At 44.6% G+C, this 23,848-nt stretch overlaps 1 protein-coding gene across 4 annotated transcripts in view; it reads left to right on the top strand.

Moving 5' to 3' along the window:
• CSNK1A1 (casein kinase 1 alpha 1) overlaps positions 1-23,848 on the top strand; it is a 72,881-nt gene that overhangs the window by 21,311 nt on the left and 27,722 nt on the right. For all 4 annotated transcript variants that reach the window (XM_068277129.1, XM_068277131.1, XM_068277132.1 and 1 more), the window contains exons 2-3: positions 14,208-14,314; positions 22,832-22,958. In XM_068277129.1, the coding sequence (XP_068133230.1) occupies positions 14,208-14,314; positions 22,832-22,958 (234 nt within the window). The remainder of the gene's footprint in view (positions 1-14,207; positions 14,315-22,831; positions 22,959-23,848) is intronic.

Below are 23,848 nucleotides of genomic sequence, written 5' to 3'. Positions count from 1 at the left end.
CTTATACAGGTGTGCAACAATAAAATGTTTCTCATTCTCATCCAAAAACTTACAGATAGGCTTTAGTGGCTTCCATTCCCTCAATTGCTACATAAGCAGCTCATGCTTGAAATGGATCGGAACTCAGAACTTCCTCTCCGCTCTTAAAAAGCAATAGGGTTATCCCCTTTAAAGAAAAACATTTCCTTGGTTAGCTTATTGAACTCCTACTAAGATTCTGCCAAATGGTTACTTCCTGGTGTTCTGGGAGCACAGAAAGGGTTAATCTCCCACGTTTACCTATTAGCTCAGAATTTGGCAGTGTCGGCAGACAGCTGGTGGCTCAAATTGCGCAAGCTCATTACTTGCCGAGAAGGGAGAATTAGACAGGCTGTTCTCTATAAAAGCACAAAGGGTGGATTTTTCTTTTTCCTGGTCTCCTGTGCAAGAGTTCTGGCCAAGTGCCTTGATGACAAATGCCCTGCATTTCCTGCATTCTCATTTTGTGTATTGTCAAAAAGGGATAGGATTGTTTTTCCATGTAAAAGTGACAAAGGTCTTTGAATTGCGACTATTTTATAAATGTGACAGCCCACAATTTAAATAAGTAAATGGCTGAGTCATTGATAAAACTTAAGGTATAATTTGCTGTATGAGGGAGTATCCACATTGTTATAAATTCCTACATGTGGCACTTGTGATCGTAGAAGCTTTCCTCAAAGCAACTAGTGCTGCTCCATTTCATACGCCACTGGCACTAACCTCTAAGATCCGGTTCACACTGGCCTAAAAAAGGACAGTTTAGCGAACAAGAATGGATCCAATATTAACCAGTCCATTTACATTGGTCTATTTTTAAAGGCATCATTTTCCCATCAGTGACTCTCCATACCATTAGAGCGCGGTCAATGCGACATATTCCTGGATCTAGATAAAATCAATGCAGACCCAAACTTTCAGTCCATTCTGCAGAAGAGACCGAACGGATCGGTTCTAACGGAGAAATGTGAACAGACCCTACTGTTTAACATAGGATCTGTTCACCTCAGTTAAGGTCTGTTTTTATTATGGTCCGCTGACAATCTTTTTGTTTTGTCCAATGTGAACAGGCCAAACTGTTGCCTGTAAAACCTGATCCATTCCACGAATAATGTGCCGGTATCGAGCCAGCGTTTCAGAAGACAGTCTGGCGTGTGTACAGTCTGTCGGCAGACTGATAGGGCTGTTTCTGAGCGATCCGCCTAGCGGATAGCTCAGAAACAGCCGTATCAGTCCGCCGACAGACTGTACACACGCCGGACTGTCTGCTGAAAACCCGCCCAGCGGGAGGCGACGACAGACCCGTCGTTGCCTGCAGTCTGGCGTGTGTACGGACCTATAGACTAGAAATCCACCTTCCCAACCTGTCTTTTACCCAGTCATGTTACACATTACATGCTGCTGTTGGCTATCTTTTTTTTTTTTGTTTTGTTTTGTGCATTCAGACCCATTTGTGTAAGTACTAAAAGTGAACCTGAGCATGCATAGTTTTTAATACAGTACCTATCCTCGTCATGATGGTGAATATTCACTGGAGGGTGGTGGTGTTGTGGCAAGTTATGTATGCATAAACGTGTCATTTTCTTAGTGGTTTCGCTCCTTATCTTCAGGCTGCGTTGGAAATGCCTGGTCCTCTTTTGCTGCTTGTCCTTGACTGCTTTCTGCTTCCAACCCATGTAACAGTTATGAAGGGGCATATGGTGGCCATACATTTAGATTTGCAGCAGATTCGACCATCAGATGCCTGTCTGGCTGAATCTGACAGGAATCTGACGTGTTCACTCACTAGGAACAGATTGCATCTATTGAAAATTGATCGAAATGCATTATTGCACCATTTGATCCAATGCAACTCTAGGGACCATCGATCTGCTGCCAGCAGCTGACCGACCTAGATTTTCCTTCTGGACTAATCCAGCAAATCTATCTGTTGTTCGGCTGACCGATCATGCTTCCTACTGCATCAGTTTCTAGCCAATTCAATCAGAGTGGTTGAAACGGCCTTCGATCATTGGCTGAAATCGACCAGTGTATGGGCCCCTATAGAAGTTCAGTAGTCCTTAGCTGATCTCTGTTGCAGGCTCTGATTAAACAGAGTATGTGCTAGGACTTGGTGGGGACAGCAATACACATGACAATGCTCAGCTGCAGCTTTGCAGTCAGAGTGAGTAAGCACAAAGCAGGAAAAGGAAATTTGCAAAGTCCAATTTTAACAGCAATAAGGCGTGTAAGTAAATAAGTCTCGGATATCTGGCACAGATCAGTGTGCTTTCTGGTTGCTTGAGAATGCAAAAAATTTGGCCAAGCTATTACAATACTATACCACACTTTATATACATAATCATGATTGAAAGTATGTTAAAGCAGCATCAGGCAATATAGAGAAAATTAGATCTACTTACCCGGGCTTCCTCCACACCCTGACAGCCGCATCTTCTGTGCCTGTGTGACAGCCGCTCACAACATCTGGAGTGTATTGCGCAGGTGCAAAACGTCTGCGCAGTACACTCTGAATCACATCAGCTCGACTGCAAGTGGCTGTCGCGTAGATGCCGACCTGGCGAGGCATCTCCAATGGAAGGGACGCCGGAGCTGCAGTGAGGGAAATGTCTGCTGCCAGGGGCTGGAGGGATAGATATTTCCTCTATATTGCTTGATGCTTCCTTTTATCCTTGGGGGAGTTGTGGAACCCAGCAGACTCAACGAAGTTTTTGCTTTCACCACTCTGAGTGCTGCCGGTGATTTGTGCTGATTGGTTGAGACTGCTGTTTAGTTGCGTTCCCGATAACCGTGACTGTACGGTATAACAATCGTATAGAAGGTAAGTGACAATACCTGTTTTTTTTATGGGCCATATGTACTTGGTGAGCTCCCATTTGTGTTCTTTTCCTGCTCACTCTGGATACAGCCAGTCAGTCGCATGTGCCACTCCAGGTAGTGATAACAGAAGACGCCAGACTGTGTTTCCAAACTTTTGCATTACAGTAGAACATGACCTCTGAGAGATGCAGAAAACTCTTTGACCTGGAACTGAATAGCTGTAATTTTACTTTAGAAAGAAAAGAGCTCAGAAAATCTAATTTCCAATCGCTTTTGCGAGCGCTTATGTTTTTTTTTTTTTTTCTACACCTTCTATTGAATCGCAGATGCTCAGGAAATGGTGCAGGACCATCACATCGCTTATGTGAGAACTCGCATACATTGCTCAAGCGCTTTTAAAATGCTTTTAAAAATCGTCATTGCTTTTAACCACTTAAGCCTATCGTCCAGTTAGGCTGCGCGCACTCCCGCATGCTCCCGCGGCCCCCCGTGTGCACCCCCGCTGCTGGCCGTTAGCCCACCGATCAGTGTAGGGGATTATAAATCCCTTTCGCTGATCAGATCCCCCCGGAGAAAAGCCGACAGTGGCTCTTCAGACGCTGCGGCTTTTCTGAGCTCTGGTCTCCTTTCTTCTGCCTGGGAGCGAGATCGATCGCTCCCAGGACTTTTTGACTTTGGCCATCTTGTGGCCAAATAGCAAATTACACCAAAAACACACTTTGTGTTAAATACATTTTAATACATTAAAAAAAAAACCCTGTTTACCCCCACACCAAAAAATACCCACATACAAATTTAAATAAAAAAAAAAAAAAGTTGCCTAAGGGTCTGAACTTTTTAAATATTCATGTCAAAGGAGTATATCAATATGATTTATTAAATTATGGGCTTCTAAATAGTGATGGACACAAATTGAAAAAATGCACCTTTATTTCCAAATTGAATATCGGCGCCATACATTGTGATAGGGACATCATTTAAATGGTGTAATAAGCGGGACAAATTGGTAAATAAAGTACATAGGTTTTAATTATGGTAGCGTGTATTAATTTCAAACTATAATTACCAAAAGCTGAGGAATGATTTTTTTTTTTCCATTTCTTTCTTAATATTCCTGTTAAAATGGATTTACATTTTGCTGAGAATTAATTTATTGTATCACCCACAAAGCCTAATTGGTGGCAAAAAAAACAAGATATAGATCCATCCATTGTGCCAAGTAGTGATAAAGTTATTAGCAAATGAATGGGAGGTGAAAGTTGCTCAGATGCAAAAAAATTTCAACCCTGTGGGCTGAAGTGGTTAAAAAATTGAAAAACGCTCATAGTATGAGCAAGCCCTAACAAATATTTTTCTTCAAAGGTTATTATGCCGTTGCTTATCTTTTTAGAGCAGAGAGGAAGTTCTGAGCAGGGCTGAGGAGTCGGAGTCGTTTGATTTTATAAACTGAGGAGTGGGAGTCTGGTCGGATGATTTTTGTACAAAGTCCACAGCACTGTGAAGTATTAGACTAAGGAGTCGGAGTCTAAGCCATTTTGGGTACCCGGAGTTTGATTCAGTCTTGGTTTCATAAACTGAGGAGTTGGAGTCGGAAGATTTTTGTACCGACTCCACAGCCCTGGTTCTGAGTTCAGTTCCGCTTTAACCTTTTGCTGACCGCTTTACGCCGAAAGGTTTGAACGCGGTGGCAGCCCCAGGATCACTCTATGCCAATTGGCGTGAAGTCCTAGCGGCACAGATGGAAGGGGATCGCGTGCACCGATGTGCGCGCATCCCTGCTGGAATGACTGAGCTCTGCTCCGTTATCAGTCTCCCAGCGGCAATCACCGCTATGGACTGTTAGACGGTGTCTATTTACACTGTACAGCACTGCGATCTAAGGCAGCGCTGTACTGTGGACAGCCGTGTGACATGGCTGTCCCCTCTGGGCCTCCAGGAAGTGATCGGCTCTAACATAAGCCTATCACTGTGATTGGCTAGTGGGGGGGTTGGTTAAATACAAATATATAATACACTCACTCACTAAACACACTCAGAGCCCACCAACAGAAATCTGTTGGTGGGCAGAAAAGGGGGGGGGGGGGGTATCAATTCTGTGCTGAGTTGTACGGCCCTGCATGGAGCCCTATGTAAAAAAAGAAAGTCTGGTCGCTAGGGGGGTTTAAGACCGCAGTCCTTAAAGAGAACCAGAGACGAAGCACCCTCATGTATTTTATTACATTTATCAGTGGGAACATGACAGTAAACACCTACCCTGCTTTTAGTTTCATTATCTGCTTAGTCTATTAGCAGCTGTGATAAGAATCCCCGACTGGCTCAGTCTAGGTTTGACCTGGAATCATTATAGCTGAGTCACTCTTCTGTGGAGTCTTTTCAAGCCCAAGCCTGCCACCTCCTGGCTTAGATTTCCTGCTTTGCATACTGAGAGCTGTGATGACATAGGAGGGGCTGCTCCTGCTGAGAGTAGAGTTGGGCGAACTGTTAGCGCAACTGCAGCCGAACTGTTCGGCTGCCCAACCTGTCATGTGGCTGTGGCTCTTACTACTTCCGGGTCGCAATGACCCGGAGTAGTACGTCTGCGCTGGCCCGGCGGAGCGCGTCCTAGATCGCGCTCCCGTTGCTGGGCACTCTCTGCGCATGTGTGTGACGTCATGAGTGACGTCACACACATGCGCAGAGAGTGCCCGGCAACGGGAGCGCGATCTAGGACGCGCTCCGCCGGGCCAGCGCAGACGTACTACTCCGGGTCATTGCGACCCGGAAGTAGTAAGAGCCACAGCCACATGACAGGTTGGGCAGCCGAACAGTTCGGCTGCAGTTGCGCTAACAGTTCGCCCAACTCTAGCTGAGAGAGAAGCTGTGTGGCTGCAATATGATCCCTGTGTGCTCTGTGTGCACTAGATACTGATGACTGCAGTTTCATTCCTATGAGAGACACTTCCTACAGGCAGCTGTACATCATACCAAAATGAAAGCACACAGATGAAAGGCTGCATTTAGCCTTGATAGCAGCATAGTCTCATATAGCATAAACAGCACATCCAGAACACCTCATAACCCGGAAGGAGAAGGGATATGAGCCGGCGGCCATATTTGATTTTTCCTGGAGCAATAATGGGCAGCCCGGTGGCATAGTGGTTAGCTCTCTCGCCTTGCAGCGCTGGGTCCCTGGTTCGAATCCCAGCCAGGGCACTATCTGCAAAGAGTTTGTATGTTCTCTCCGTGCCTGCGTGGGTTTCCTCCGGGCACTCCGGTTTCCTCCCACATTCCAAAAACATACAGAAAAGTTAATTGGCTCCCTCTAAAAATTGGCCCTAGACTACAGTACTTACACCACATAAAATAGACATATGGCAATGGTAGGGATTAGATTGTGAGATCCTTTGAGGGACAGTTAGAGTGTGTGTGTGTGTGTGTATATGTGTATATATGTATATATGTATATGTGTGTGTGTAAATTTTTGTACAGCGCTGCGTAATATGTCGGCGCTATATAACTAATAATAATAATAATAATAATAATAATAATAATAATAATAATAATAATAATAATAATAATAAACATTAAAAAAGGCACACCAGAGCGGTGAAATTATCAGGTAGAGCATTCATTCTTTACAAGCTATCGACTGATATGTTTATTTTGTGTGAAACGTTCATCTCTGGTTCCCTTTAACCACGTCCGATGGGCGGACGCAATGGCTGGGCCTAAACGACCGCCGTCAGCTGATCGGCGGAGGGAGTGGTTATGCGGCGAAATGTCACCAGTGACACGATCTGCCGGCGCCATTTGGCTCCGCCCACCTGACTCGTTCTGAAGCACCGGCGGGTTGTTAACCCCTCGATCGCCGCAAGTAAAGTGTATAATACATACAATATAAAATGTATACAAAGCGTATTATACAGGCTGCCTCCTGCCCTGGTGGTCCCAGTGATCGAGGGACCACCAGGGCAGGCTGCTGCCCCCCTAGTATGCACCCAAGCACACTGCTCCTTCCCCTCTGATCGGCCACAGCACCCATCAGACCCCCCCCCCCCCCCCTGCCCACCCCTCAGACCACAGTTTGCGCCCAATCACTCCCTGTCACTATCTGTCAATGCTATATTCCAGATCAGGTCCTAAACTGCCCCCTGGGGGCTCCTGTTCACCCCCCCCCCCCCCCAGTGTACTGTATACATCTATCCTCCCCTGTACTCACTCACTGATCACCTGTCAATCACCTCCTGTCACTGCCACCCATCAGATCAGACACTAACCTGCCTCTTAAGGGCATCTGATCACCCACCCACACCATTAGATCGCCCACGGGCCCACTCTCAGATCACCTCCAAAGTGCATTGTTTACATCTGTTCTCCCTTCTAATCACACCCTGATCACCTCTCAATCACTCCGTCACCACCTGTCACTGCTACCCATCAGATCAGACCCTAAATTGCCCCCTGTGGGCACCCAAACACCCGCACACACCCTCAAACCCCAGCCTTGATCTCCTCGCCAGTGTATTGCTTGAATCTATGCCCCCTGCGGGCTTCTGATCACCCGGCCAAACCCTCACCCGCCCCACCGCAGTGACAGAATTTTTTTTTTTCTAATCACTGCTAGTCTCTACGACTTAATTGTGGCCTGAGACCAACCGTTATGCCACACAATACGCAACTGCCAATCCAAGAAGCTACCGTGCCCAGCCTTTTCAGTGGAAACAACTCCAAGTTTCCGAACGTAACATTTTTTTTTTCGGGGGGCCACCTCCTTAAAGAGTAACTGTCAGGCTGCATTAGCTTATTTAAACCTCTATTCTCCTGTGTTGAACAGTTTAGAAGGAAGCCAAAAAGGCAATACTGAAGGTAAAAAAAAAAATCTCTCTTACTATGATGTGTGCTAAACAGCAAGGCTGTTTATTCCCAAGCTCCTAAGGACACAGGCCGAATAACAGATACTGCAAAGCATTCTGGGGCTGCCTCTTCTTCGCACTGCAGTACCTTGGGTCATCCCCCTTCATTTCCCTATCACGCCTAGGCTGCTTTCTCAGTGAGACATTACAGGCTCATGTTACAGCAGCTTCTAACAGCAGCCAGCACTGAAAAATCACAGGGCATAAGTTCTGTTAGAGTATACTGCATGAGTCCGCTATTGTTCCTAGCCACATGGCTAATTAATATTCACTGCACAGTAGTGTTGTCCTTTACGATCTTCTTTGTGAGTGGAATCATCAGGAAGCAGGGAGGATATGACCTCACAATTAGCTTCATAGGAGACAAACCTGGAACCTGCCATGAGCTGTCAGGAGCATCATTCTCTGCAAATACTATATAAAAATTCTGTGAAATCCAAACGTGGACAGAGAAATGCATATGTAATGTAAGTACAGCCAGTATTTAGCTACTGATATGTATTTTTTTTTTTTTTTTCTCTAAGGCCTGGTGCACACCAGAGGAGTTTTTCTGAGCGTTTTGAGTTTTTAAATCTGCTGCTAATGTTATCCTATGTGTCTGCACACTGGAGCAATGAGGTTTTGTAAAAAAACCCATAGCATTACATTGGGAAGAGCTTTTGAAACCTCTAAAAGCTCTTCCCAGTGTAATGCTATGGGGTTTTTTACAAAACCTCATTGCTCCAGTGTGCACATACACATAGGATAACATTAGCAGCAGATTTAAAAACTCAAAACGCTCAGAAAAACTCCTCTGGTGTGCACCAGGCCTGAGACCCTATACCTAACAGCTCCTCTAACATGGATCTAGTCAAAAAATGTATTGCGGTCTTATTGGTCTATGCACCCAATACATCACATGCCCATGTTCTCTGCTGCCATGTCCAGGTCACGATTTGAGAACATCCTGCACTTCAGTGCCAATACAACCTGTCATCTAAGAGGCCACCCTGCTTATGACCGGTTTCACAAAATTTGGCCCCTCATAGATCACGTCATGAAAATTTGCAGGTGCATATACCTCTGAACAGTCTTTTTGAGGCATTTCGTTTCCAGACTACTCCATGGTTTTTGGCCCCTAAAATGCCAGGGCAGTATAGGAACCCACCAAGTGACCCCATTTTAGAAAGACACCCCAAGGTATTCTGTTAGGAGTATGATGAGTTCATAGATTTAATTTTTTGTCACAAGTTAGTGGAAAATGACACTTTGTGAAAAAAATAAAATAATCAATTTACGCTAACTTGTGACAAAAAATAAAATCTTCTATGAACTCACCATACTACTAACTGAATACCTTGGTGTGTCTTCTTTTTAAAATGGGGTCACTTGTGGGGTTTCTATACTGCCCTGGTATTTTAGGGGCCCTAAACCGTGAGTAGTAGTCTAGAAACCAAATGCCTCAAAATGACCTGTGAATAGGACGTTGTGCCCTTTAGCACACCTAGGCTGCTAAAAAGTGTAACGTGGTATCGCCATACTCCGGAGTAGTATAATGTGTTTTGGGGTGTATTTTTACACATACCCATGCTGGTTAGGAGAAATGGCTCTGTAAATGACAATTTTTTTTATTTATTTTTTTTCACACATAATTGTCCATTTACAGAGAGATTTCTCCCACCCAGCATGGGTATGTGTAAAAATACACCCCAAAACACATTATACTACTTCTCCTGAGTACGGCGATACCACATGTGACACTTTTTTGCAGCCTAACTGCACTAAGGGGCCCAAAGTCCAATGAGCATCTTTAGGCTTTACAGGGGTGCTTACAATTTAGCACCCCCCAAAATGCCAGGACAGTAAACACACCCCACAAATGACCCCATTTTGGAAAGTAGACACTTCAAGGTATTCAGAGAAGGGGCATGGTGAGTCTGTGGCAGATTTCATTTTTTTTGTTTTTTTTTTTGTCACAGGTTAGCAGAAATGGAAACTTTTTTTTTGTTAGTGTCATTTTTCCGCTAACTTGTGCCAAAAAAATAAAATCTTCTATGAACTCACCATGCTTCTTAGTGAATACTTTGGGATGTCTTTCCAAAATGGGGTAATTTGGGGGGTATTTAAACTATTCTGGAATTCTAGCACCTCATGAAACCTGACAGGTGGTCAGAAAAGTCAGATGTTTCAAAATGGGAAAATTCACTTTTTGCACCATACAGGGAGTGCAGAATTATTAGGCAAATGAGTATTTTGACCACATCATCTTCTTTATGCATGTTGTTTTACTCCAAGCTGTATAGGCTCGAAAGCCTACTACCAATTAAGCATATTAGGTGATGTGCATCTCTGTAATGAGAAGGGGTGTGGTCTAATGACATCAACACCCTATATCAGGTGTGCATAATTATTAGGCAACTTCCTTTCCTTTGGCAAAATGGGTAAAAAGGACTTGACAGGCTCAGAAAAGTAAAAAAAAAGTGAGGTATCTTGCAGAGGGATGCAGCACTCTTAAAATTGCAAAGCTTCTGAAGCGTGATCATCGAACAATCAAGCGTTTCATTGAAAATAGTCAACAGGGTCGCTAAAAGCGTGTGGAAAAACCAAGGCGCAAAATAACTGCCCATGAACTGAGGAAAGTCAAGCGTGCAGCTGCCAAGATGCCACTTGCCACCAGTTTGGCCATATTTCAGAGCTGCAACATCACTGGAGTGCCCAAAAGCACAAGGTGTGCAATACTCAGACATGGCCAAGGTAAGAAAGGCTGAAAGACGACCACCACTGAACAAGACACACAAGCTGAAACGTCAAGACTGGGCCAAGAAATATCTCAAGACTGATTTTTCTAAGGTTTTATGGACTGATGAAATGAGTGAGTCTTGATCGGCCAGATGGATGGGCCCGTGGCTGGATTGGTAAAGGGCAGAGAGCTCCAGTCCGACTCAGACGCCAGCAAGGTGGAGGTGGAGTACTGGTTTGGGCTGGTATCATCAAAGATGAGCTTGTGGGGGCCTTTTCGGGTTGAGGATGGAGTCAAGCTCAACTCCCAGTCCTACTGCCAGTTTCTGGAAGACACCTTCTTCAAGCAGTGGTACAGGAAGAAGTCTGCATCCTTCAAGAAAAATATAATTTTCATGCAGGACAATGCTCCATCACACGCGTTCAAGTACTCCACAGCGTGGCTGGCAAGAAAGGGTATAAAAGAAGAAAAACTAATGACATGGCCTCCTTGTTCACCAGATCTGAACCCCATTGAGAACCTGTGGTCCATCAAAAAATGTGAGCTTTACAAGGAGAGAAAACGGTACACCTCTCTGAACAGTGTCAGGGAGGCTGTGGTTGCTGCTGCACGCAATGATGTTGGTGAACAGATCAAAACACTGACAGAATCCATGGATGGCAGGCTTTTAAGTGTCCTTGCAAAGAAAGGTGGCTATATTGGTCACTGATTTGGTTTTGTTTTAGAATGTCAGAAATGTATATTTGTGAATGTTGAGATGTTATATTGGTTTCACTGGTAAAAATAATTGAAATGGGTGTATTTGTTTTTTGTTAAGTTGCCTAATAATTATGCACAGTAAGGCCTGGTGCACACCAAAAACCGCTAGCAGATCCGCAAAATGCTAGCAGATTTTGAAACGCTTTTTCTGTAGCGTTTCAGCTAGCATTTTGCGGTTTTGTGATGCGTTTTTGGTGTAGTAGATTTCATGTATTGTTACAGTAAAGCTGTTACTGAACAGCTACTGTAACAAAAACCGCCTGGTAAACCGCTCTGAATTGCCGTTTTTCAGAGCGGTTTGCGTTTTTCCTATACTTAACATTGAGGCAGAAACTCATCTGCAATCCAAAATCTGCAGCAGCCCGGGAGTATGCGTTTCTGCAAAACGCCTCCCGCTCTGGTGTGCACCAACCCATTGAAATACATTACCCTAGCGGATCCGCACCCGCAAGCGGATCGCAAACCGCAGCAGAACCGCTCTGGTGTGCACTAGGCCTAATAGTCACCTGCACACACAGATATCCCCGTAAAATAGCTAAAACTAAAAACAAACTAAAAACTACTTGCAAAAATATTCAGCTTTGATATTGAGGTTTTTTTGGGTTCATTGAGAACATGGTTGTTCAATAATAAAATTATTCCTCAAAAATAAAACTTGCCTAATAATTCTGCACTCCCTGTAGTTTGTAAACGCTATAACTTTTACCCAAACCAATAAATATACGCTGAATTTTTTTTTTTTATTATCAGACATGTAGCACAATAAATTTGGACAAAAATGTATACAGAAATTTTTACTTTATTTGACAAATTTTATCACAAAGTAAAAAAACCTTTTTTTTTTTTTTGACAAAATTCATGTCTGTTTTTTTTTTTTTTTTTTTTTTATAAATATACTAAAAACTCAAAATCGCAGCAGCGATCAAATGGCACCAAAAGAAAGCTGTATTAGTGACAACAAAAGGAAGTAAAATTCGTTTAGATGGTAGGTTGTATGAAAAAGGCTCTGGTCCTTAAAGAGACACTGAAGCGAGAATAAATCTCGCTTCAGTGCTTATATTCAGCAGGGGCATGTGTGCCCCTGCTAAAACGCCGATATCCTGCGCCTGAACAGAAGTCCCTTCACCCCCAAATCTCCCCCCCCCCCCTGCAAAATCAACGACCAACTTGGTCGTAGATTTTGATGTTCTTGAGGCAGGACCAACTGCTGCAGCCCCGCCTCTCAGCGGCGCATCGCCGCCTCTCCCCCGCCCTTCTCAGCGAAGGAAGACTGAGAGGGGCGAGGAGAGGCGAAGATACGCGCTGACAGGCGCGTGTGAGGCAGGGCTGCGGCCGTTAGCCCTGCCTGAATGCGGAAGAGATCCCCGCAAAGAACGGAGCGGATTTGGGAGGTAAGGGACCCCTGTTTAGCCGCGGGATAGCAGCGTTTTAGCAGGGGCACACATGCCCCTGCTGAATATAAGCACTGAAGCGAGATTTATTCTCGCTTCAGTGTCTCTTTAAGGGGTGAAAAGACTGTGGTCCTTAAGTAGTTAGAGAACCTGAACAGAAAATAAAGTCAAAATAAACATACACAAGTCATACTTCCCCCTGTAGTCTGCTCATCAATGTCTTTCTCCTCTCCTGCAACCTGTTTGTCCACTGTGATTGATGGAATTCTCTGTCCTCCATTTTGAAAATTGCCATTGCCCCATAACAGCTTCCTGGTCAGCATACTGTTAAACTATTATATCGCCCACTTGAGCCATAGGGAAACACGGACATAACCTTACACTTTCAGTTGTAACTGACAGCAACTGGTATATTTCAGTTCTGACAAAATCTTGTCAGAACTGGAAGGGATCACTGTAAGAAGAAAATGGTGATCTTCTGAGAGGAACTGACGGTGAGGTTAGTATGTAATATTCATTTGCAGCTATGTCATGTGCTTATTTTAAATAATTTTACTCAGTACAGGTTCCCTTTAAGTGGTTAATCAAACCGTCACTAGTGTTAGCAGTGTACTGGCCATTTTGGGGGCAATAGTTTCTTGCATAAAAGCTCACATCCATAAATGAGCCTTGTTCTCTGCTACGGTACAAAGTGGAACTAAACCTTTTAACCGTTTCAGGCACTGCAAGTTTGCTGTTATATGTTCTTATAATAATGTGGGTTGATCTATTGGATCACTGAGGGGAATGTAGACTTGTAGAACTGCTATAAGGTCCTGATCTTGACTGTAGTGTAGCGTGTGTACTGGAACCTCCCAGTGTCAATTCAAGATGCAGCATGCTGGATAATTAGCAACGCCTGAGTGCGCCTGAAAGAAATTCTCCTACTCACCCAGCCTATAGGAAGCCACTCTGCTGAGCCCCACTCTGTAGTAACAGGCTTGCGAATAATCTGTGCAGCATGTGGCTCCCGATGGTTGCCTGAGACATCGAGTGTCTCTGCAGGCCAACAGTTTATTTTTTTGCATTTTATTTTTTAACTTATAATGTATTAAGACAGGATTTGAGAATTTGCTTTTGGTTACGCGCCAGTCTATACTTTAAAGGCGAACTGACTTTAGAAGAATATGGAGGCTGCCATATTTATTACCGGTACCTATTAAACCATACCAGTTGCCTGGTAGCGCTGCTGATCTTACAGGCATTGGTAGTTTTTGAATTAAATACCTGAAACTGTTTCTGTCACATACATCTGATCTGCATGCTAGTTCAAGGTTTATGGCCAAAAGTAGATGTAGAGGATCAGAAGGAAAGCCAGGCAACGTGCATTGTTCAAAATAAATATGGCAGCCTCCATATCCCTCTCAGGCCATGGTTCGGATTCTAACATGGGTTCTGATTGTGGAGGTAAAATTGTTTATCAAAACAATTGGCGGTAGAGATATATAAATGTAAAAGCAGGACTGCTCTTCAAATATTTTCCATTGTAAGCAACTTATTTTAAATTTTTTTTTTTTTTTTTCTTCTAAAAAGATGTAATTGCCCATCTCCTGTTTCTTGTTTTACAGGAAGTTGCTGTAAAGCTCGAGTCACAGAAAGCACGTCACCCACAGCTGTTGTACGAAAGTAAACTTTATAAGATTTTGCAGGGAGGAGTTGGCATCCCTCACATCCGGTAAGTCCTCTTTAGAAATATTTCACATTCAAATATTTTGGCTTTTCCTTGGACAAGTGTGATGGTGTACTGTAATGTATACGCGGGAAATATTGCCTCCGACATCTTTGTTCAGTTCAGGGCTCTTTTACACTAGGAGCTGTTCCGTCCGTATTGACGGAATGCCCCTATGATGCGCTATGCCAATAGACTTTCATGTTACCTTTCACATTAGCTAAAACGTTCCAGAGAATGATGTAACACTTCTGGGAGCTTTTAATTGTGGGGCGCAAGCAGCTTCCCATCAGGTGTATTAGAACTAGCGCCACTCATCAGCGTTGAACCGCAACATGCCGACTGCCGTAGGTCATAACGCGTTCTCGAAATCGGGTTTATGCACCCGTTGCCTAGTGTGAAAGAGCCCTTAATACCAGCTTAAAGGGAACCTTAACTCTAAAAAAAAAAAAAAAAAAAAAAAGTTTTACTTACCTGGGGCATCTACCAGCCCCCTGCAGCCATCCTGTGCCCTCGCAGTCACTCATGGCTACTCTGGTCCCCCGCTGCCAGCTAGTTTTGTTTTTGCCGAGTGGAAGTCGGCCGGCCGCTATGCGTACGTTTTTACGCATTCCTGCTGGTGCAGGAAGCTATTGCAGACATCAACAAGTACATTTTTACGCGTTACGGGTATAATGCGTAAAATTTTACTTGGGCTGGAATAAATTGGGTTTTGTTGGGCTGGAATAAATTATCCATACATAGAAAAGTCTGGGTATTTCTTTCTGTGGCCTGAAGACACTGCTTGTATCCGCCAAAACCTCATAGTAAACACAAAAACAATGAATGTATGCTGGCTTTTGTTTGGATGCTTTGAGGCAGTCGAGCAGGATGTATGTACAGGCATCGGTGACCTGAGATTTTCTCAAATGATCATTTTCAGGTGAAAGAAGTTGCAGCTACGTATTGGGCTTTAATTGCCTGTAGCAATGAAACATCTACTACAAAAAGGTGTTCAGTTGCTCTTTAGTGTCGAGCTGCATGTCTTAAAGCCACATTCCAAAATCTTGCTGCAGAGTTTTTTACTGTAGAAGCTCCTTAAAAGGACCACTATCACGAAAAAGTAGGCAGTTAAAATCTGACTGAACCGACAGGTTTTGGGCCAGTCCATCTCCTCAAGGGGGGATTCTCAGGGTTTTCTTTTTCAGCAGCATTTCCTGAACAGCAGCTGCAAAGTCTGACAAAATAGTGTGCAAGTGATTAGGTGGGCTGGCTAGTATCTCAGGGTTTTCTAAACAGTAGTTTAACTGCCAAAATAGTAAGATACTAGCCAGCCTACCTAATCACTTGAACACTATTTTGTCAGACTTTGCAGCTGCTGTTCAGGAAATGCTGCTGAAAAAGAAAACCCTGAGAATCCCCCCCCCCCCCCCCAGGAGATGGACTGGCCCAAAACCTGTCGGTTCTGTCAGATGTTTAACCGCCTACTTTTTTTTTATGATAGTGGTCCTTCTTAATTGATGTGACGTTGCGGATTGCACAGCAAGCTCATGTTGAACCAGAACTTCGAGGGTGACAAAAAAAGCCCTCTAAGGGCCCATTCACACTTGCTGATGGCAAAACGCTAGCTATTTTCCTAGCGCTTTGCTCTGGCGGTTTTGGCGATAAACGCCAAACAATCGCCATTCACACCTGCCTCCTTCCCCCCCCCCCCCCCCCCCCCCCGATCGTTTTGCGCTACCATAGCACTAAAACGTGATCGCCTGAAAATGGTCCAGGCTATGTTTTGTGTTTAGCGTTTTTGGGCGTTTTGCTGCGATTATCGCCCAAATGAGAGCGGGCCCATAAACTTTTATTACCCTAGCGCTTTGAAAAGCGTTAGCGTTTGAGTGTTTTGCCAAAATCGCCTGCAAAACGCTCAAGTGTGAATGGGCCCTAAAACACTATGCAAAACAGAAATTTGCTGCCTTAAAGAGGAACTCCAGTGAAAATAATGTAATAAAAAAGTGCTTCATTTTTACAATTATGTATAAATGATTCAGTCAGTATTTGCCCATTGTAAAATCTTTTAAATCCCTGATTTACATTCTGACATTTATTACATGGTGACATTTTTACTGTTGGCAGGTTATGTAGCTGCTGCATGTTTTTTTTGGCAGTAGGAAACAGCTGTAAACGGCTATTTACCACAATGCAACAAGGTTCAGACAGGAAACTGACAGGAGTACCACGGTCCTCAGTTTCTTGTGGGAGGGGTTTCCCCACAATATCAGTCATACAGCACCCCCTGATGGTCTGTTTGTGAAAATGAATAGATTTCTCATGTATAAGGGGGTATCAGCTACTGATTGGGATAAAGTTCAATTCTTGGTCGGAGTTTCTCTTTAAATCAGAACGTATTTGCGATTATTCATGTCGGAATGAGCTTTGAGGTGCCCCACAGAGCGTCACTGCCGAAAATGCAAATCATATTTGTTGTCCCTGAAAGCTAAACACACCTCCAGAACCAATGGAATGCAATCATGTTCTAGCTTGTTGGGCCCTGTATACACTGCTGCGCTTATTAAAATTGAATGCGATTTTTTTTTTAATTGCAAGGTCTTTTGAAAAATCGTGAAGACCTGTACACACTGGTTCAATGCAAAAGTCCTTTGCAATTTAATAATAGCAAGCAATTTTAAAAAGCGAGCGCAACATTGTGTACATGTCCTTAGTTGGTCCACGTACCTGTCTGTGGTCCCTAGGTCTGAATGATTTTAGGAAAAGATTGAATTGCATGATTTTTGTCTAATTGCGATTTCGATTCACAATTTTCCATATACAACGATGGATCAGCACACCGATGGTGAGGATGGCCCAGTGCACACCAAGCGTTTTTAGCACCGATCCGCCAACCGCATCCGCCTGTAAAAACTCCTGGCTAATGTATTTCAATGGAATGGTGCACACCAGCGGTTTGAGGTTTTTAGCAAACCGCAAACGTGCCTCCTGCTGCACATTTGCGGTTTGCAGAAGCGTTTCTGCCTTAATGTAAAGTTATAGGAAAAACGCAAACCACTCTGGAAAACGCTAGATCAGAGCTGTTTTCCAGGTATTTTTGTTACAGAAGCTGTTCAGTAAGAGCTTTCACTGTAACAATATTTGTAATCTGCTACACAAAAACGCTCCAAAAACTCTAGGCATGTTTAGAAAACGTCTCTAAACATGCCTAGAATCGCTCTGAAATCTGCTCCAAAAACTGCTAGCGTTTTGAGGATCTGCTAGCGGTTTTGGTGTGCACTGGGCTTTAAAGTGCCCCCAGGATAGGTAGCCAAGTATAGGTGCCCCAGTAAAGGTTAGCTAGCTATAGGTGCCGCAGTACAGGTTAGCCAGAATAGTTGCTGCAGTACAGGTTGGCCCATATAGTTGCCGCAGTACAGGTTAGCCATCCAGATACCCATTTAGTGCACATAGCCAGATTTCTAACCCCCCCCCCCAAATTTCCCCCTCGCCACTGCTGGTACCTGCTATGCTCCCAGCCGCCTCCTCTAGTGTGTTCCAGTCGGCCTCGCCACATTGCCCTGTGGGCTTTGGTGGAGAGGCAGCAAGTGTTCGCACACAGTGGCTGCAGGGCTTGTAACAGAAAGCAACCAAGTCACTTCCTGGCGGCCGTAGTTGCTGGGCAGCGCTCCTTGTGATGCAGCGGAGCGGGTCGGGGCTTACTGGAGGAGGGGGCCAGGAAAGAGCGGAGCTGGTGCCAGCGACTGCAAAAACCACCGCTTTGACAATCTCTAGACTGAACGGGGCCTTAAGCCTTCCTAGCGGTATTGACACATTTTGGTAAGTTAAAGGTAAAAAAGTTTATGAAAATTAATTTTATCACTCTTTGCACAAAAATCCTGGGGAAATTGAACGCCAGGGAGGTTAAAGGACCAATATGGTAAAAGTTAAAATACATGTGTACACATAGGCTGTCTTTCTCCTGTGGTGTTGTAACTTGCAGTAGGCAGTAAAAATCTGACCAGTTTTGGGCTAGACCAGGCATGGGCAAACTTGGCCCTCCAACTGTTGAGGAACTACAAGTCCCACAATGCATTGCAGGAGTCTTACAGTCACAGTCATGACTCATAAAGGCAAATGCATTGTGGGACTTGTAGTTCCTTAACAGCTGGAGGGCCAAGTTTGCCCATGCCTGGGCTAGACCATATCTCAATGGAGAATTCAGTTCTTACAAAGATGGTCTTGTTAAAGTAAAAGGTTTGGAGATTGACCTGTTGACAAGGAGCAAGTCTTAGCTATGGACCTGAATGTGATGCATTTGTGAACAGATAAACTAGAGGCTTTTGGATAATGTTTGTACACTACTAGGGCTTGTTCGCACTGCTGGCGGTTTCGGTTTTTTTTTCCCGCCGTGTGTAGTTTTCAAAAACTCCTCCTGACTGCGTGGACAATGAATGTCTATGAGAAGGTTCAGGTCGTGCGCTGTGCGGCTAGGAAAGCTGTGCGTGTACCCTTTTTTTGGGGTGATTCTGCCTCAATGGAAAGTATAGGAAAATTGAAAAACGAGCAATAAGGCATTTGCGTTTTTAACCACTTGAGGACCCACCCTTTACCCCCCTTAAGGACCAGCGTTATTTTTTGTGATCTGTGCTGGGTGGGCTCTGCAGCCCCCAGCACAGATCAGGTTTCATGCAGAGCGATCAGATCGCCCCCCCTTTTTTCCCCCCTATGGGGATGGTGTGCAGGGGGGGTCTGATCGCTCTGGTGGGCAGGCTTGTTGCGGGGGGGGGGGGGGGCGTCTCAAAGCCCCCCCTCCGCGGCGAAATTCCCCCCTCCCTCTCCTACCTGCTCATCCCCGGTGATCGGGGCTGCACAGGACGCTATCCGTCCTGTGCAGCCAGTGACAGGACGTCCCCTGTCACATGGCGGCGATCGCCGATCTGCCTTACGGCGCTGCTGCGCAGCAGCGCCGTACAATGTAAACAAAGCGGATTATTTCCGCTTGTGTTTACATTTAGCCTGCGAGCTGCGATCGGCGGCCCGCAGGCTATTCACGGAGCCCCCCGCCGTGAATTGACAGGAAGCAGCCGCTCGCGCGAGTGGCTGCTTCCTGATTAATCAGCCTGCAGCTGGCGACGCAGTACTGCGTCGCTGGTCCTGCAGCTGCCACTTTGCCAACGCATGGTATAAGCGTGCGGTCGGCAAGTGGTTAAATATACATTGCATTTATTCTTTTCCGGGTCAATGAGTTCACTTCCTGATTTGCGTCCGGGAGTGAATTACAAAAACGGTTAAAACACTAAGCACAAACTCCCCACCCAAGCGCAGGGAATCGGGGGGGGGGAAAAATGTGCGCCAAAAACCGCTCAGCCGGACTGGCACGTGAACGGAATGCAATGTGAACAAGGCCATAGGGAAGCTAAGCAAAGGTCACTCTTAAACATAAGGTATGGTCTTTATATAGTAAATTACAATGTGGCAGTTACTCTGATGCTTGGATTCTTTGACTAAAGCCACAAAAAGGTGCTGATCTTTGCCATCTCCAGGGAAATTCCTTTGCATGTGCCCATATGTGACATTGCACCAGCATATCACAAATTTACTGGGCATTCATCAGCTAGCCCACAACATGGCTGCAAGCATAAAATCTCCCACAAAGAGTAATAGCCAATGCTCCTTTATGACCCTGCTTTTGTATGGAAGATATTAAAACATTGCTTCAGCCTTTATTGATTTTAATAGAAATGGTTAAATACAGTGGGTTGCAAAAGTATTCTGCCCCCTTGAAGTTTTACACATTTTGTCATATTACTGCCACAAACATGAATCCATTTTATTGGAATTCCACATGAAAGACCAACACAAAGTGGTGTACACATGAGAAGTGGAACGAAAATCATACATGATTCCAAACATTTTATACAAATAACTGCAAAGTGGTGTGTGCATAATTATTCGGCCCCCTTTGATCTGAGTTGATGGGACAATGGATGGAGCCAAATACAGGGTAAACTTGGAAGAAAACCTCTTGGAGACTGCAAAAGACTTGAGACTGGGGCGGAGGTTCACCTTCCAGCAGGACAATGACCCTAAACCTAAAGCCAGGGCAACAATGGAATGGTTTAAAACAAAACATATATATGTGTTTAGAATGGCCCAGTCAAAGTCCAGATCTAAATCCAATCAAGAATCTGTGGCAAGATCTGAAAACTGCTGTTCACAAACGCTGTCCATCTAATCTGACTGAGCTGGAGCTGTTTTGCAAAGAAGAATGGGCAAGGATTTCAGTCTCTAGATGTGCAAAGCTGGTAGAGACATAGCCTAAAAGACTGGCAGCTGTAATTGCAGCATAAGGTGGTTCTACAAAGTATTGACTCAGGGGGCCAAATAATTACGCACACCCCACTTTGCAGTTATTTATTTGTAAAAAATGTTTGGAATGATGTATGATTTTCGATCCACTTCTAACATGCATACCACTTTGTATTGGTCTTTCACGTGGAATTCCAATAAAATTGATTCATGTTTGTGGCAGTAATGTGACAAAATGTGGAAAACTTCAAGGGGGCCGAATACTTTTGCAAACCACTGTATTTAGGAGCTTTAATTGTGCTATTATAAAGAGATTGCAGCATCTTGTCACTTTCTGTATACTCTTAATAAAGCATAAATACCTAAATCTCTACAGAATAGAAATTTGATATTTTTAAAGCTCTCTAAATTGGCTGTAGCGCATGTGCAAATCTGAAGTCTCTGAACAGATAGTGTAAAGAGAATTTTTTTTTTTTTATTCTGCTTGCATGCAGCCCTGTAAAGCCTTCAAGTTGCACCCCCAACTGTGTGCATGTGCACAAGCCTTTCATTCTTTAAAACTGATCTATAAAACTCACTGTGTGATGTAAATGCGCTAATGTGCTATTATTCCCCATCCCCTGTGTATCGGGGTGCATTGTTAGGCTGTAGCTTAGTGACTCTTGTGTACAGTGCTCTGCTCCGAACTGTCACCAGAGGGTTTGAGTCAATCCCTGCGGTCTACAGTAAGGCTGGGTCCACACTAGACCCGGTTGCAGGACGGACACTGCAGTCCGGATCAGGGGAAGTACCCACCGTACTGCAAACTGATGAAAGTGCATAAGTTTTGCATCAGTTTTGTATCAGTTTCCGTTCAGGTTTTTCCCTGACAGAAAACGTCTCTATCATTAGGAAGGAGTGGGAGGATTTTTTGGGCCAATCATAAAGCTCAGGCTATCCGTTTTCACATCCGTTTTTTGCCTGTGGAGCTGGAGATGCGTTTTCTCATTGCTTTCACTACCCCTGCGTGTATCCGTGGTCCTGATCCATTGCGTGAAAATGCAGCAGGTCCGGACCTTCCGTTCAGGTTTTGAAAACGGATCCCCGCAAACGCAGACGGATACGTTTTTTACTTGGGTGAGGCTGGCTGCTATTTTAAACATTAGTATCCGGGACTCCGTTTTTTCATCAGGTTTGAAAAACGCAGCCACGGATACGTTTCCGGACCTAGTGTGGACCAGCTGTAAGTGTCTGTGCACAAACGTCACCCTTTTTTTTTTTTTTTCCCTCTCCAAACATTTAGTGAGGTGGTTTCTCTGAGGCTGAATTTTTGAAAAATGTAGGCTTTAGGTCTTAGTTTTGGTTTTCCTCAGAGGTGTGTGTGTTTACAGACTAGCAGTTAAGACATTGCAATGAAGTAAAAATGAAGCAGGGAGGATGCTATTTTGTTTGGTGCAAGATGCTGGGCATGTATTGCTGTTGATCATGCTTGCTGGGTCAGTGGGATCACTCCTAATGACAGTTTTCTGTTATCAAACAGCATATGAAGCTTATCTGCAAAATTATCTCCCTACGCAGACTGTGGTTATTCCCTATGCTGCTGTTGCCTGATAACACAAGATCTTTGCGCAACCAATAGTAGGCTGACTCCAGCCAAGCCAGTGGCTTGTCAGCGGGTACTCTTAAGCCGCATCTACACGCGTAGATGCGGCCGCGATGCTCCTTATCAATCGAGCCGCAGATAAGATCCGACAGGACGGATCTTGCTTCCGCCAATTCCCTGCTCTCTCCCCACGAGGGGACAATGGCAGGGAATCAAGCGGAAGATAAGCGGCGCCGGCAGGGAATCGAATGCGGCGCGCGAGCGGGGACGCGACGGGCACGCGTAAGAGGCGATCTGGCGGCTGATCGAGCCGCCGGATCACCACATCTCCCCGTGTAGACGGGGCTTTAGATAATGCAGCCATCAAAAATTATGAGAAATTCAAATTGGCATGTTTTTGGATGCAGAAGCGACCTACAGCTTGCTTTTGTCAGTTTTGGAATGTGCTATTTTGTGAAATTGGTGATATTTGGTCCATTTTTAGTTACCAGTGTTTGTCCAATCCTTTATTTCTATCATTTTGTTTTTGGTGGGACTTGGCATGCTAAATGTAACTTTCAGGGCTCAGGGTTGTATGACTTTGTATAACATGATAGTTCGGAAAATGTGCTTCATCATGTGTTTTATGATTGTGTATATTCAAATATTTCTCTTTGTGTGTTTAATTCTAGGTGGTATGGGCAGGAAAAAGATTACAATGTTCTAGTCATGGATTTGCTTGGGCCAAGTCTCGAAGATCTGTTCAATTTTTGTTCACGCAGGTTCACAATGAAAACTGTGCTTATGTTAGCAGATCAGGTAAGTTGGATCTTAATATCCTTGTTTCCTCATTACTGTATTCTCTTGTGTGAGGCTTTAGAACCCGTCCTCTAGCATTCTCTACTTGCCATCTGCCCCCTAATTGGCACTTTGCTAACAGCTCCCAGCATCATATCCCAGGGACATCTTATGTCACTCCTGCAGCAGAATGATGCAAGGAGGAGGCTAGGCTGTTGCAATGGAATGTCAGGCGTCTAGCTGGGGGAGACCTCTTCACCATACACATGGGGTAGGGAGGGGGATTGTACACTCACAGCAGGTGAATGCAGTAGAGATCAGCAGAGGAAATTCCCGTTTAATGGGTTTTTTCTCTTTAGAACTCGGCTATAGGAGGTTACAAGCGGTTGTTGAATTGTGCTTTTCAACAGCTTGTCGGCATTGTAGCTTGTACTACTTGCAGTGGGATGTCTTGTTTGTCCCTAATCACTTCCCATTCCTTGACTGGAGTCTCACATTCAAATTAGCTACTCTAAAGCATCCTGGACATGAGACTTGCATCCAACACTAAAAGCCACCGAAATTGTGCACGCCCCCGACACTCGTGCACCCATTCAATAGTGGATTGCTGCCATAGTAAAATTACAGTAAAAAAAATATATATTTTTTTAAGTGAGTGTGTGAAATGTTAACTCCTACCAGTCTAACCCTTTGTGTCGCCTATGCTTGGCCTTAAAGAGAGCCCGAGATGGGCTAAAAAAAAAAAGCCACCTGATCTGCAGGGCTGAGCAGATCAGGATCGGTAGCCACACAAACTGCTGCTCCCCGCCGCTCCCGTGGGCCGCAATAGCCCACTTTGACTTGAGGGTCACAACGCTGCACTGAGATAGTGGGTTGTCTCTCATAGTGTGCAGGGAGGCGGGGGAACGGCA

Source organism: Hyperolius riggenbachi, chromosome 3, assembly GCF_040937935.1.
Source record: "Hyperolius riggenbachi isolate aHypRig1 chromosome 3, aHypRig1.pri, whole genome shotgun sequence".
NCBI lineage: Eukaryota > Metazoa > Chordata > Amphibia > Anura > Hyperoliidae > Hyperolius > Hyperolius riggenbachi.
The sequence above is the reverse complement of the archived record's forward strand: the minus strand, read 5'-3'. Positions and strand labels throughout refer to the sequence as shown.